Source organism: Phyllostomus hastatus, unplaced genomic scaffold, assembly GCF_019186645.2.
Source record: "Phyllostomus hastatus isolate PE091 unplaced genomic scaffold, TTU_PhHast_1.1 phas_contig_209, whole genome shotgun sequence".
Classification (NCBI taxonomy): domain Eukaryota; kingdom Metazoa; phylum Chordata; class Mammalia; order Chiroptera; family Phyllostomidae; genus Phyllostomus; species Phyllostomus hastatus.
In genome coordinates, this window is record NW_025333735.1 from 2,398,283 (window position 1) to 2,414,729 (window position 16,447).

At 33.5% G+C, this 16,447-nt stretch overlaps 1 protein-coding gene across 8 annotated transcripts in view; it reads left to right on the forward strand.

The window, feature by feature from the left end:
- The window catches only part of ODF2L (outer dense fiber of sperm tails 2 like), a 36,924-nt gene that overhangs the window by 11,891 nt on the left and 8,586 nt on the right, over positions 1–16,447 (forward strand). For 7 of the 8 annotated variants that reach the window (XR_006785288.1, XM_045835518.1, XM_045835524.1 and 4 more), the window contains 8 exons: positions 234–296; positions 416–487; positions 1,004–1,120; positions 4,773–4,958; positions 8,375–8,484; positions 9,411–9,546; positions 14,156–14,266; positions 15,561–15,665. Coding sequence is in view for 7 of the 8 variants with exons in the window: in XM_045835518.1 (XP_045691474.1) it covers positions 234–296; positions 416–487; positions 1,004–1,120; positions 4,773–4,958; positions 8,375–8,484; positions 9,411–9,546; positions 14,156–14,266; positions 15,561–15,665 (900 nt within the window). In the remaining variant the exon portion in view is untranslated. The remainder of the gene's footprint in view (positions 1–233; positions 297–415; positions 488–1,003; positions 1,121–4,772; positions 4,959–8,374; positions 8,485–9,410; positions 9,547–14,155; positions 14,267–15,560; positions 15,666–16,447) is intronic. The other variant, XM_045835523.1, reaches the window with a different exon arrangement.

The following is a 16,447-nucleotide window of genomic DNA, read 5'->3' on the forward strand; positions in this document are numbered from 1 at the left end:
CAGGCATGTGCCCTGACTGGGAATCGAACCTGCGATACTCTTTTTAATCTGTATTATATTTTTTCCCATTACCATTTAGTCCCATTATACCCCCTACCCCCAGTAATCACCACACAGTTGTTCATGTCCATGAGTCCTTTTTCCTTTTTTAACTGATGCTTATTTCAGTTTCTATTTTTTTATATTGAGAAATATAGTGTATGAACACTGACTTACAGCAGTATTTTTCACAGGTAGATGACACAGATTTATCCAGCATGTTAGAGAAGCTAATTGATAATGAAAGTGAAAATACTGTAAGTCTTTTTACACTTTGTATCTATTCTTCTGACCTTTTTGTTTGTATGCTGTTTGTCTGTAAGATTAGCCAATGTTGTTTATGATTTTCCTGACTCTAATATTATATTTGCTGAAGGATCTTAAGAAGAAGGTAGTTGAAAAGGAGGCCTATATCCAAGAACTTTCTTGTTTGTTTCAGAATGAAAAGGTAAGCAGATTTTGACCTTAAGTTATCTATTTTCTTGATATTGACTCCTTTCTTTCCACCCTGGCTCCCATGTCCTCAGAAATAGACACAAAAAGGTTTTTGCAAATACACAAATAATGTAACAAATAGCACATCTTAATTTAAAAAAAATTATTTTTAGATTTTTATGTTGTTTTTGTTAAGGTACTTGGTTTAAATCACTATGTGTTAGGAATTATGTGTAAATTTGTATGGTGCAGCATTTTAGACATACCCATAATTTGACTTAGGAACACTTGTAGGAATTTTTAAAAAGAGGTAATTATCAGGAGCTATTAAATAAAAGGAGGGAGGAGAAAATGTCCCAAATAGCTTTACTTGGAACACAGTTGCGGTGGTGGGGCAGGTGCCACCGTTTATGTGACATGTTACTTTGCTTTTTATCAGCTATTTAGATCATGTCTGAATGCAGGTAAGTTAAAGATTGTGGAAAAATATATCAAATAACACATTTTATTTTTGTTTCCTCTGTTTTAGGCAAATGCTTTGAAAGCCAACCGTTTTGCACAATCAGTTAAAGTCGTGCATGAACGACTACAACTCCAAATCCATAAAAAGGAAGAGGAGAATGACAAATTAAAAGAATATATAAAGGTTATAAATATTCATCAATTTTTATAGTTTGTAATAAGTTAATGATCTACTATAAAGCCTTTCCTTAATTCTGGAATTTGGTGGTTTTGAAAGAATTCAACTTAAGTATTGCCGTGGGAAATACGTATTTGAGGCAGAACTGAAACTTAAGATTTCTGGGCTGTCTGAAGATTTGCCTCTAAATCCTAATATAAAAATCTGTCTCTTTTTAGTACTACTCTAGGAAAGATTTGTAGAGCTTGAGTTTCTTGGAAAACCTTTCCCACTATATAGTTAATTTATGTTATTGTGGATAATTTGTATAATATTAAAGAGAACATTAAAAATAACTCAAAAATATGGGAGGGAGGTGGGGAGGGATGGGTGGGTGGGCTGGGATGGGAGTAAAGGACAGAAAACTGTACTTGAACAATGAATAAAATAAAATTGAAAAAAATGTCAAAAAAAAACAAACCTTGAATTCATCTACAAAAAAAAAATACATTTTGACATATAGTATTCCAGTCTTGTTTTTGTACATCTATGCAATGTACATACATATATTTAGTTAAGTGTTAAATAAATGTTTATTATTTTTGTGTTTGGTACTAATGGTAATAACTTTATTTTTTTAAAAGTTTTATTTATTTATTTTTAGAGAGAGAGGAAGGGAAGGAGAAAGAGAGGGAAACATCAGTGTGTGGTTGCCTCTCACATGGCCCCCACTGGGGACCTGGCCTGCAACCCAGGCGTGTGCTCTGACTGGGAATTGAACCGGTGACCCTTTGGTTCACAGGCCTGTACTCAATCCACTGAGCTATACCAGCCGGGGCTAATGGCAATAACTTTAAAATCAGTTATCCTGCTGTTTAGTGTTTGGTGTTTAGATAATCAAGTGAACTTTTTGGTTTAAACTGAGTGTTTATTTTTTAGGAAGCCATACAGCCACTTGTGGTAAGAATTTGAGTTTGCTATGATATGACACTAGATTTTTGGATTTGCTGTCACTAGTTTTGCCAAAGGAAATCAAGCAGTGGTCTGAGAAGACACAAATTTGTCTTTATACAAAGACAAATCCTACCAAGTATGAGGCCTTCTGTGTTAAATTTGTCTGCTTTCGTACTCCTGAATCAGCAGATGTCTCCAATCTGTGGCACATGTTTCATGAGTGCATTTGGGGTGTTGTTTTTTTTCTTTCAGTGAGCTTTTGCTCTTCAGAGAGGCACTAACAGGCTTATAGGGGATGTAAAATTTGTCCTCTGTCCTCCTACTTGTGCTTTTAGGCACGTTCCCCCATAGATTTCCCGGTGTCCTTTGTATCAGGATCCCAGGGCATTGCATGTGAATTACAGTTGCTATTTCATTGCTCAACATGATAAATATGAGAGAATATGTGTGATTTAATATCTCAAATAATTATCTACACAATTTTTATGTTCTCAAATAGCAGTTGGGGAAATTTTTGAAGTTGTTTTCTCATATTCAGTGATTTTTTTAAAAAAGTTAACAGTTACTTTTTCTGTTTCTGATAATTTAAGGAAAGAATATAAAGTTAAAATCCCAAAATTTTTCAATGACAGTCTCCTGTATAGTATTGATATTTTGAGTTCAAATTACTTTTAAAAATTCAACTGTTTAGAAATTATCAAAAGAAGTTTCATTAGGTTACTGATTTTTCTACTTTCCACGTTACACACTTTTGGAATTTAAGGAATTAAGTAATTTCAGGTCAGAATTTAATTCTTCAATTTTGGTTTAACAAGTTATTTTTGAGTAAAAACACAAGGAACTCAGTTTGACTACATTAATCTCAGTTTTTTAGTATTGCTGAGTCAGTTCATTATATTGGTTCTTTTATAATTCTCTGAGAACTACCCCAAAGATACTTTGAACCCATTTTTCCCTAGATTTTTATAATATAGCACTTAGTGTTAGAATATTTTCACATTTTAGAAGATACAGAGAATAATTATTTTTATAATATGCAGTATGTATTAGAAATGTGAAAAAGCAAGCAGTTGACCTAAAATATGTCTGTTCATTTGGCAAAAGACTAAGGGGTTATTTATTCTGAAACTATAAAAATAATTTGATAGTTTCAGTATACTCTGTAATGGTGTTTAAGTGTGGGATTGGTAATCTAGTGAGAAAATTTTGACTGGAATCTTTTTTAAAAAAAATTTACTTTGCCTTTAGTGTTTAAAAAGATTTTTAAAGGTATAGCAATTATTCATGGTGTGCTGATGACACCCTGTGGTCTCGCTGAGGAATGACAGCTGTTTTGCCTGTGGGGTCTTCACTTCTCTGAAGGAGACTTACTGCAGCGCTCTTCCTGTTTTTCCCCAATGGCTTATTTAAACATTCCTTGGATATTTTAGTTTAACATAGACTTTTAAAGACAATTTAAGAATCTTTTGCTTCTTTTAGTCTACCTAATTACTTTTCAGAGAAATCAAGTCTTTAAATCTTGTTTAAGAGGAGGGAGTGATAACGGGGAGGAAGTGGAAGGGGCAAGCAAGGGAACAGGAATAGGGGACTCATGGGCACCGGACGGTGGGGGTGTTGACTGTGAGGGGGGGATGGGGTAAGGGAGAGCAATGGGGAAAGGAGTGAGGCGACTGTAACTGGAACAACAATAAAAATATCTCAACTTTAGTAGAAGTCATGAAGCAGAAATTGTTTAGCAGAGTTAAGTAGTAAAGCCCCCATTTTCTACCATGACTTCTTTGATTTTTTTCAAATTAAAATGATTGTCCAGCCAATGGAAGACTAAAACATAAATCTGTAATAATTTTGCATTCTTTTCAGTGTTACACAACTTTCAAGAATGTAAAAGCATTAAAATCTTAAGTCTTTACATTCTTAGATACTTAATACCCAAATACTTTAGACACAAATGCTTAAAATAATGTAGAAAAAATATGGGAGTAGTCACACTTAATCATATCTATCATCAACCGAGCCTAATTTTCTGTTTCTCCTTATGTCATCAAGAGGTGCACATCGAGAAAACAGTCCTGCTGTTTAACACCATTAAATTCAGTGGATAGAAACATACCTTCACACATTCTTTTACCCTAAACCTTGTTTACTCTTAGAATAGTAACTTCCATAAAGTTACTACTCATTGGGTAAAGCAGTGCTTTTATTGTCCTTTATGAACTCTTAAGTGTCAAGACATGCCCCTTAATTCTTGTAAGTTAACATTTTGGTAAATACATCTCATCCATACCCTTCATGATCTATAGATTTTTTATCATATTTTTTGTAAGCTACTAATTCCTTTGAGCTTTATGTACCTACTGTTTGCATTGTCTCCAGCACAATTTTTTTTTGATTTGAAGTAACTAGTATCATGTGTCATAGTCTAGATATGAAGTTCAGTTAAGCACAGCTGTTTTAAGGAAGTTATGTTTGTACCATAATCACTGATATCGGTATCTATAAAAAGAGCAGTATTAGTTTTATCTAGACTTATGTATTTTAAATTTGCATTCTATAATTGGTTACAGATAAACATTGATGAAATCACCTTTCTTTACTGTTTTGTCTTTTTATTAACCATATGATGAATCCTCTAACCTCAAGTGGAAGATTATTTACATATTTTTGCAATGTTTACATAAATATTGGAATTCTAAAATAGTTTAATTGCTACTGACTTTTTTTTTAGAGCTTAGAGACCAGGATATACCAATGGAACTTGCAATTGAAAAAGAATAAGCATGAGACTGTAGCAATGAAAGAATTGAGTAGGCAAAAAACTAGTGCCCTGAAAAAGGCATCTAAAATTTACAAACAAAGGCTTGAACACTTTACAGGAGACATTGAAAACCTTACTTCCCAGATTCGAGAGCAGGTTAGTACATACATTTTTTCTTCCTGAACTATTTTATTTCCTTAATTTATGTAGTTAATGTCATGATGCTTCTCTTAATATGCTGACACTAGGAGAAATCTACTCATAGTTTTTTGCTCTAGTCTTTATTTTGAAAGATTACATAAAATGTCAAATTTATGTATTGAATTATATCAGCATTTCCTTGGGAACTTTACTTAAAGGATATGTTATGTGTAAGGGCAACGTTTCACACATACTCCCCTTTGGGAATTTATAGTGCACATTAACATATAGGAGGCCCTGAGAAGACTTCAGTAAAAGTGAAATGGTGTAATGAAGGGCACTGAACTCAGAGTTTCCCACCACTTATTTAACCACAGAACTCTTCTTTTACCCACAAAACAACTCTTGGAACTGGTTCTGAGGAACACCAGTTTGGGAAATGCTGATTTATGTTATTGGACCATATGACTTTATTCAGCAATTCATGTAGACTCTGTAATGCATTTAAAACTATCCGCTGACGTAAATACACCATGTGAAAGTTATCTTTGTGTGTAGTACAAAGTTGAAAATGGACTTAGTGCTTTGTTGTTTTTAATGAATTATTATATTTATTCAAATACCAATTAATAAAATATTTACTCTTTTTAATGTTTCACTGGTATTCTACCTCTTAGAAACTTATGTTAAGACTTACAGAATTATTAGAGGTTTTTAGAAATGAAGACTTGCACAAACACTTATGTAAACAAAACAACTTAAAATTTTATGAGTTCAAGTGTTAACATTTTAAGACTAATGTTTAACCTACCTACATTCAGACGAATTTAACTAGATAAAAGAATTGAGGGCTAGGTTCAAAATCCAGAAGGTTGTAGACACAGTTGAATGCCTGAAAATGTTCGTGAGTGATAAAAACTAATCAAGTCATTAACATTCTTGGGACTTTCCCACATATCACCCAGGCCAGGCCCCAGGTGTGGTATAGGAAGGTTCCTCCATTTGTTAACCTTGTGACTTTGAGTCAAGTACTTAACCTTTCTAAGCTTACTTATCTCTAAAGTGGGGGATAATAATACTGCCTATCTCATATGTTTATAGGGAAAAAAAAATGAAAAAAAACAACAACAGAAAATATGTGTCAAAACACAGTCTGTGGCCATACTACAATTTGCAATATTAGCCTCCTTTCTAGCCCTCTAATACATGTTGTTTGTTTCTCTATTTTGTTTGCTGTTGCCTTTGGCTATAATTCTTCTCTGTCTCACAGTAGGTGGTTCTTTTTTAATCATTCAGGTATCATTTAAATTGACATCTCTTCAGAAGTGCTTTCCTTGACCACTTCTTTTGAAGTAGTTCCACAACAATTAATTATATCATGTCTTAAATTTTCTACATAGCATTTATTTCATAGGTAAAATTTCCAAATATCTTAATTTATAACATAATCATCCAACTTAAACATTGTAGTACATATATTTTTTAACTAAAATTTATTTTACATAGAATTTGAAAATAAAATACTGGTCTTCAATGTAGCAAAAATGTAAATGTAAAAATATAAATAAAAAAATGTCTCATGTATAGGACACCCATAAGTATTTGTTCAGTGATTAGATGAATGCTGGAAGGAAGGGAGGAAGCACTGTATAAATCTTCACGGTTACTGTTATTACAGTTGTCCCTCCTTGTCTGTGGATTCACTTTCCACAGTTTGTTACCCTCAGTCAACTGTGGTCTGGTCTGTAAATATTAAATCGGAATTCCAGAGACAAACAATTCTTAAATTTTAAATTGTACCTGTTCTGAAGTCTTGAACCATCTAGCTCTGCCTCACCTGGGTTTCGAATCATCCCTTGTACAGCATATCCACGCCCCCTGACGTGTAGTCATTTATTTAGCCCTCGGTTATCACATTGATTGGCACGATGTCACAGTGCTCGTGTTCAAGTAGCCCTTATTTTACTTTTTTATGGCCCCAGAATGCAAGAATAGTGATGCTAGCAGTTCAGATATGTCAAAGAGAAGCCATAAAGTTCTTTCTTTAAGTGAAAAGTGAAAGTTCTTGACTTAATAAGGCACTTTACATCTCACATCATCACCAGAAGAGAGCATGAGTGTGGTACAATTAGATATTTTGAGAGAGAACCAGAGATATCACAGTCAAATAACTTTTTTAAAAAAGATTTATTTACTTATTTTTAAAGAGAGGGGAAGGGAAGGAGAAAGAAAAGGAAAGAAACATCAATGTGTGAGAGAAATATCGATCAGTTCCTCTCGCAGGCCCCCAACTGTGGACCTAACAACCCAGCCATGTGCCCTCACTGGAGATCAATCCAGCGACCTTTCGGTCCACAAGACAATGCCCAACCTGCTGACCACACCAGTCAGGGTAGTCACATAACTTTTATTACAGTATATTGTTATAATTATTCTCTTATTAATTATTGTTGTTTATCTCTTACTGTGCCTAATTTATAAATTAAACTCTACCATAGGTATGTGTGTGTGTGTGTGTGTGTGTGTGTGTGTGTGTGTGTGTGTAGCAATAGGTTCAGTACTATCTGTGTTTGCAGGTATCTACTCAGAGCCCAGTACTATCTGTGTTTGCAGGTATCTACTCAGAGCCTTTGAACTGAACCCCTGCAAATAAAGAGGGACTACTGCACTTCTGGATCTTCTGATTAATGATTATTGGCGCTGTTGTCATGCCAGTGAATATGTTTTTCTGTAGAATGCAAATGGGGACAATGGCTGTACAGCTCACTAGGTGGATTTGTAAAGAGTAGATTCATTTGACATTTATTAAGAGTCTGCTCTGTGTGAGGCAATATTCAAGGCCCTAGCAATGAACAAAACAAACAAAAATCTCTACCTTGGGAGCTCACATTCAAAGTGCATAAGCCACCACTACCATTTTCATCTCTTTGCTAACAGTAACAGTGTTTGAAGGCCAGTGGGGGTGACCTCTACAAAGCGGATAGATATCATTATGAAATAAGGCTGCATTATTAAATGCTACGGAATTATGGAATTGCAGGTAGTTTCCATGTACACCAGGGGGCTTCTTTCTCCTCTAATGCTTATGTGGTTGTTAGTACCTTCTATATATAGAATGAAAAATGAAGAGTGCAGTCAGTAGGGAATTTTCTTCATTAATTTGGAAATGTTTGAAAACAATTACAGCAACAGCCTTAAGGTTTTAAGTTGGAACTGTCACTATGTGCTTATAAAATAATAGTAACATAAAGGTATTATTAAAGTTTACTTTAAAATCCTGCTATATTCAGAGTTGTGCACTGAAATTTTCTATAACAAAAGTTTTGTGCTTTATAGGATGTTTTCTTGTTTATAACATATTTGTGATTAGGGGACTGAACAAAACCAAAGTGTTATTAAATTACAAGATGAGTACTTCATGTATTTTTTAGGAAGCCAAGTTGTCTGAAGCAATTTCAGCTTCCAATGCCTGGAAAAGTCATTATGAGAAAATTGTAATAGAAAAAACTGAATTGGAAGTTCAGATTGAGACAATGAAAAAGTAAGAGAAAGTTTAGAATCTTTTACTGTGTAATAAGTGTTTTCAGATCTTTCCTTTAAGTGGCTTGTATTTTGGTCCTTCTGGATTACAAGTGGTAAAGGTGTTGTCAGCATGATTTGATATTTTTCCATTTATAGTTCTATAAACTTACTTTAAAAATACAACAAAAATGGTCACCCATTAAAAGTACATTGGTGTTCACATTTTGAAAAAATTGAACTTCTAAGTTAATAGTTGATATTTGACTATATGTCATCTATTATTTGTAGTAAATGTTAACACTAACTTTGTCTTAAAGTGGAAATAGTATTTCTCTACTAAACAAGAATGTATAAGTAAGAATATATCATACTACAGTTTATAATAAAAGCATAAATGCTTTCAAAATCCAAAAAATTATTATTCCTTAAAACACTTTAAGTGCATAACAAAGAAAATGAGTTATAAAAAATACATATATTTTATGTTTTGAAATATATTATTGATAAACAGTGAACTCTGCATATTTGCTTTTAAATGTTTTATTTTCTTCATTATTATCATTGAAAACTAGTATGTATAATTTGCTTTTAAAGATTAATTATTGTCTCACTTGATCCTTTATTTAATCTTGCCCCAAAATTTTATGTGTGTGAATGAGAGACAGACATATCTATGGATGATAGTTTAAATGTTTTATTGAATAACAAAGAGAATATTGTATAATTTTTCATTGGCATTATCAATGGGTAGTTATTTCTAATCAAGGTTACCTAGGTAGGAACTTTATATAGATGATTGCTCCCTATTTCCCTTGTAACATGAGTTCCGTTAACTTTTGAAACAGTGGATCTACCAAAATAACTTCAGAAACACACTTATGATGTATTTATTATTTGGGTGAAAATTTCGATGATCTTACAAAATATATCATTTATTTAATAAAGGCAAATCAATAATCTTTTGGAAGACCTGAAGAAAATGGAGGACAATGGAAAAAATTCATGTGAAGAGATTCTTAAAAAACTTCAGTCAATTGAATATGAAAGTGAAAGTCTGAATCTTGAGAATACAAAATTAAAGGTATTATGTGTTTATGTGTGTGTGTGTGTGTGTTGTGTAATGGCAACTTAGTTCTCTTAGTACAAGTTTGGAATAACAGTATGTTTAATGTAATGCTGTTATATCATTTTGTCCTTTATGTTTCTCAGAGTATTAAAGTGTCATTATAATAGGTAACCTCCATACACACACACACACACACACACACACACACATACACACACATTTGTAAATAGGTATTGAATTTTAAAGTTATGTACAAAGATATATGTTAAAATTGTTTTCAGCAGTATTAAATAAGATTTAAGAAGTTGAATAACTGTTTCTTTGTCTCAACCTAAAAAAATGTATTTACTTTCCAATTTTAGCTAAGTGAACAATCCAAAATTACATTAACTTTAATGCATGAGATTATTTCTAGGTATCATGGTATGATAGAATATAACCTCAGCTACGGTCTGTTTAAAACCAGAAAGTATGTTCTTGGCTGCTTCATAACCAGAAAGAATGTTCCAACTTAATCAAATCTAAGGGGTGATTGGTTTGTACATGTACCAGAAAGAAGATGGGGAGGAAGCTTTTATATTTTCTGAGAACAATTTGAGTTCTCAATCAGAGATGCACATAGCCAGATGAGACCTGACTAAAAGCAATGGCATCATTCTCAGTTTCATAATGTTAATTTTGAGGACAGTAAATAGAAAACAGAAAAGAAGCTGTTCATGTCAAACAAAGCCAGAGTTGGCAGTTCAAAGCTGATACAGCATCAGGTAACCTAGCCTCTGTTTTTAGCTCTCTGCTATTCTTAGGTTGTGAATCTTATCTTCATGATTTAAAAAGGCGGCTGGAGCTCCAGCCATTGTAGCCAAGTTTTAAGCATCAAGATGAAAGGAGGAAAAATGATGGGTTATCTCCCTTTCATTTTTCCAACTCTTCCTGTTTAGAGAGGCTTGCTGAAAGTTTCATACCACTAGGCTTTTCTACTTATTTAGGCAAATGACCCCACATAGCTGCAAGGGAGACGAGAAAAAGTAGTATACTGTTATCCTGAGCTCTAACCAAATACGAATACTCATTTCATGCCATTTGTTCATGTTTTTCTATATCGATTCCTATAGCTTTACTAGCCTTACAGTGTGGAATGCTATTTTTCTCAGTATCTAAATTCTACCTTTCCTTTAAAGGTCAGCTCAAAATCTACTCCCCTTCCCAAATCTTCTCATTTAGGATGAAGCTCTCCTTATAAGGTCCCATGTTTGTATGCAGAAGATGCCCAGGGAAGGTGTGGCATATACTTATTTCTCAATGAATATTTATTGAATAAATGCTATAAATGTTTCATCTAGGAAGAGGGAATTTTATTTATTGTGTTTATTTTCTTAATTTCCTCAATATCTTTCAGGGAGAAAGGATTAGAAGGATATTTCATTAATTATAAATCTAGTTTTTAATTACATGGTAATGGAATTAATTGTAAATTATATAGGTATAAAGTCATTGTTAAAGTTTATATCTTCTCTTAATAACTCAGAAACATGTACTTTTACTACATTATTTTCTGGATTTTGTTTAAGAAAAAATTGAGGTATGTTTGGCATATGTTATTTGTAATGTAAAACTGCCTAGATGTCATGTCTTGTTACTTTTAATGACTTCAAAATAATTTTAGATTTTAAAGTTTCAAATAAAAAAGAAGTTAGCTGATATTGCTTCCAAGGCCTGGTGACCTCCTCTATTGAAAAAAACCAAAATTTTATTTGGAGGGTTAGAAAGTTCTAGTTATTTATTATGGAATGTTGGAAAAACAGAAAAGCACAAAATGAGAAAAAAATAAAAATCACTTGGAAGCTCACAACAGAGATAACTAAAGTTACTATATTAGGATATATGTAACTTTTGGGATTTTGAGCTACTTCCATGTTTTTTTTGTAATAAAAAATGTGAGTAGTTTCTTTGAATCTTTTTCCATATCTGTTTTCTTCAGATAAATTTCTAGAGTGGAATTACATGGTCAAAGGGAGGCCCATTTTTAATGTTGGGTTTATATATTTCTAAATTATCCATCATAAATGGGTCCCTGTATTTTTCTAGTATTAAGCAATTTAAAACTAATCTCTTCAGGTTTAATAGGTGATCTTATCTACTGTTGGGCCTTTAAGTAGCATCTACATCCTAGAAGCTTACACGTTTACATCTCTAGCCTGGGCTTTGCCCCTGTATTTGTCCATACATATATTCTGCTGCCTACTGGAAGTCACCACTAGGGCATTTAATTGGCATTGCAAGGTTTTGTCCAAAATAGACCTCCTGCACTCCTCAGAATAGTTTCTCCTATACTATCCTCATGTCATTCAATGGCAGTCACCCTTTCTTTTACTTGGCGTCATCCTTGACTCCTTTCTCTCACATCTGCTTCGAGTCTGTCAGCAGATCTACTTCAAATATACCCAGGCTTGGACCACTTCTCACCGGCACCCCTGCCATTATCCTGGTTCAAGCCACCATCATCTGCTCATTACACTGACTTGCTAACTCTTTGCTTCTGTCCTTGACCCTGCAGTAAGCATTCAGTATAGCAGTAGTTTCTGTAGAAATGTAACCATGTCATTCAGAACCCTTCAGTGATATCTTGGTTGATAGAGTAAACATCTATGGGGCATTACACCATCTGGCTTTGTACTACTTCTCACACCTCATCTCCTCCCATTCTCCCTTTCATTTTTCCCTTCTGCCACATGGCCTTCTTGCTGTTTTTCCCTGACTGGTCAGGACTTAGGCCACCATCGCCTTTCTCAACAGGACTCTTCCTCCCTCCGAGCCACACTTCCTTTTGGTGTTTGTTTAACAGTCCCTTTCTCAGGAGGCCTCTCTGGCCCACCTCCAACTTTTCATTACTCTCTTGCTTTCATGTATGATATATTTCACTTCTTAGTCTTGGTTTGTTTGGGTTTTTTTTTTTTTTGGTCCCATCTACCCCTTGTTTTTGTCTCTTTATACATGCAATATGTATGTTCCACGAAGGAAAGAGTTTTTGTCTTTTTCACTAGAAGAGTATCCAGTCTCTAGAGCATTTTTTTAATGAGTAGAAAACATTTTTTATGTATTCACTGATGTTACATATTTCTGCCTTTTTGAGTTACCTACTCATTATATTTTAGGTCCTTTTTCCTAATTAACGTATAAGAATTCCATATATTAAGGATATTATCTTTTGTCATAATTTGTTACTTTTTTCAAATTTTGCTTGCCTCTTAAACCTTTTGAGGGGACTCTGAAATTTTGGATATATATACACTTATGTGTATATTGTATGTATGTATATTTATGTGTATATACATATATATATATATATATATATATATATATATATTTTATTCTCACGGCTTCTGTTGGGAGTCTCTCTATTTCTGCACATCGTGCAAGCAGAGGCACTGACTACCTGTGGATCCAGACTGTCTTCTCAAGGATGTATATGTAGAGAAAGACAGCGATGCTTGCTTCCAAATGCTTGGAACATAGCAATGTTTCCTTCTACCAAAGGGTAGACATAATGACTCCCTGTTATAAGAGATTCGAGTACCTAAACTCAGCATTGCTCTTCTGTTGTGCGTTCCACTATATGTACAGATGTCATCTGGCAGCCTTTTTGTGTTGCCCTGTATAAACTGGGGCTTAGAGACAAACACAAATGCTGACACCTGGCTACTGCTGTTGCCGGGAGTGATAAAGCCCCGTGTCTCTGACCTGGGAGTCTTGTGCCTGCTGTTAGGCATCCACGAAACTATGCTAAGCTAACTTGTGAACCTAGAGAGTAAAGTCTCAGATCCTTATAGTTCTTGGTATCTTCTTTTGTTGTTATGGTTAGTAGGGTTTTTTTGCTACATATATATCTGATAATATTTTCTATGAAAATTTTTATAGTTCTGTTTTTCACTTTTAACAAATATGAAATACTGTTGGATATAGGCAAATCATCTGTTTTTTTCTAACAGTTAAACAATGTGTTACTACCATTGTTGACTGACCCATATTTTCCCCATTGACTTAAAAATCCAACCTTTGTCATATACTAAATATAATTTTAGTTACTTTTCATTTTCTATTCTATCAACCTCTATAGTCTTATTTTAGTATCTTAATTTTAGTTCTTCATACATTTAAATATCTAATAAGTACTGACATTCTCTGCTTAGTATTCCTTTCACAATTTTATTAGTCTTTCCTAATAAAGGAAAGACTCATTTATTTTTCCATGTGAATTTTAAATTAATCTTGTCACCCCCCTCCACCTCAACTGTTATACTTTTGGTTGAAATTGGATTAAACTTTTATTGATTTGGAAAAAACTGGTTTGTGTCTTCCCAGTTAGGAACCTAGTCTGTTTTCCAAGTCATTTTTTGTTACTAAACTTTAAATTTTAAAACTATGTCTTACTTATATAAGCTGTTGAAAATTGTTTATAAGTATCACTAATTTTTGAAATCCTTAAATTTTTTAGATAATCATATGTAATAAAAATAATTATTTTATTAACTTTGTTGGTAAATGAGTTATGCTTTTATAATCCTATAGTATTGTAGTACAAATGAATTTTAATAATTTGTAATATTATTTATATGTTTTTTGCTAGACAACACTTGCTACTTTGAAGGACGAGGTTGTTTCTGTTGAAAATGAACTCTCAGAATTGCAAGAAGTAGAAAAACAGCAGAAAACACTCATTGAAGTATATAAAACTCAGGTGACCACTGCATTTATTTTAAAGTTTGTTAAATTTGGTAGACAATTTAAAACACTGTATTTGTTTAAGATATAAATAAACAGAACTGAAGGTGAAGCTATTATTTGTGATAGAACATATTATGTTCTAAATGTTTCTTAATGTCCTAAATACTTTTATAAATAGATGATTCTGCTGATTCCTGATTGCAAACATTGCTTATGTATGTGTTGGATATTTCTAAAAGTAGATCTAAAATTAATTACGTAGGTTGGATATTTCTAAAAGTAGATGTAAAATTAATTACGTAGATGTAATGTAAACCTGTGTATAATTTTGTTAACCTTGTTTGTATTTTTTGTCATCTTGTATTATTTAATGGTATTGATTTAGAATAACAGCTTTTTTCTAGGGCCATTAAAGCCCAGTACCCCCCTTTTCCCAATAAATAAAGTGTAATTCAGACTTACTCCTAAGAAATATCTAGAAAGGACAGATGATAATATATATGGAATGGAACATGTATTCAATGATAATTTATAGAAAAGCTTATGTTTTGGAAATGTACTATTTAAGAAAAAACTTTGTGAGAAAGATGGGATTTATGCAGGTCTGTGAGTGATGGGTAACAAACTGTTCGATAAAGAGTTAGATTTCACTGGAAGCAAATGTTTGAATTGAAGAGTACCGAGCTAAGGGTAAAAGCTTAAGGGGAGCATAGTGCAAGTAAGTTGGAAGAGGCTGCAGGTGGGTGGTTTAGGTGGGAAAATGGAGGTGAGCTGTCCAGTGAGCCATCCAGGCTGGGGGTGGGAGTGGAGGCGGTGGTGGTCTGTGGTAGCTCACGGTACTGAGAACGTCATCTGGGTCTCCCAGCCGGTTGCTTGGGTTTAGTCCCTTAGCAGGAATATTTTGGGTGAGTTACCATATTCTAGGCTCTGGGCCTTGCATATAGTACCCAGTCAGATATCTTTTGGGCAGATTTTGATTTGGAGGACAAAATAATTGGTATGGAAGCTACTTTGAACCAGAGGCTGATTCTCTGTGACTCTGACCGGCAAATGAAGATCTCTTTAACATTCAGAACTCAAGAGAAGAGTCTTTGAGTGTTGATGGGAAAAGACAGTTAAACCATAAAAAGATTGTAGATTAGAGGAGAGCATTGAGTGATTCCCATATTTAAGGAAAGAATAACATTAGATAAACAGGCTGAGGTATTGAAAGGGAAATAATTTGTTCAAAATTGAAATTGAAGTATTTAGCTTTTTATTTCATTCTAATAATAAAATAATATATTAACAATATATTCTATTTTCAGATACAAAAGTTGCAAGAAGCAGCTGAAATGGTGAAAAGCAGATGTGAAAATTTGCTAAGTGAAAATAACCTAATAACAAAAAACAAAAATAAAAAATTAGAGAAGGTAAGTTTGACATTTTAAATAATAAAATAATATTTGATTTATACTTTATACTTTATGAATATTATACAAATATCTTTCATTATAGTCATTTTCTCAAAGTTTAGACCTAGGAATTATCTGTTCTCAGTCTTTGTAGGAGTTTGTTTACTGAGGAAATAATGTTTCTTCCAGCCTTGAAATGGTGTTTGTTTGTATGACTGTTTTTTCACTTTTTCCTTGATATTTGGAAAATAGTATAAACATTTAATTTTTCTTACTCAAGAGCAGACTTACATAGCTCAAAAAAATGGTTCTCACTGAGCTTCATCAACCATAAGTATGCAAATTTGAATACCTCTAATTTTTAACTTCACCTTGTTTTTCTGGTCGTAGGTTTTTTGTGTCTAAAAGAGCAAAGTAAATATTCTCTTCTAAATGCTTTGTTGGAAGAAAAATAATATTAAAAAAACCCATCATTTCCTTTTTTTCACCCTATTGCAACAGAATGAGAGGAAGGCCAGTTTGGCAGGTTATGATGTTTTTGTGAATATTTTTAAGTTCTTAAATGAAACCGCATCCCGTTTTGGGTCTTTTCATGTTTGGTAAGGAAGCAGTGCAAGCCGTAGGACGCTAGCTCCTGGCTGGGGAGGTCATGGGATGTTACTCTTCACTTCCAACTGAGTATAGTAAGGTGACTGCTTGCTCTGGGTTTTCTCAGTATCTCGGGACTGAGAAGTTCAAGTGAGGCACAATGTGAAGGGGTCGGCCAGAGCAGGCATTCTGCCCGTTAAACAGAGGTAGAT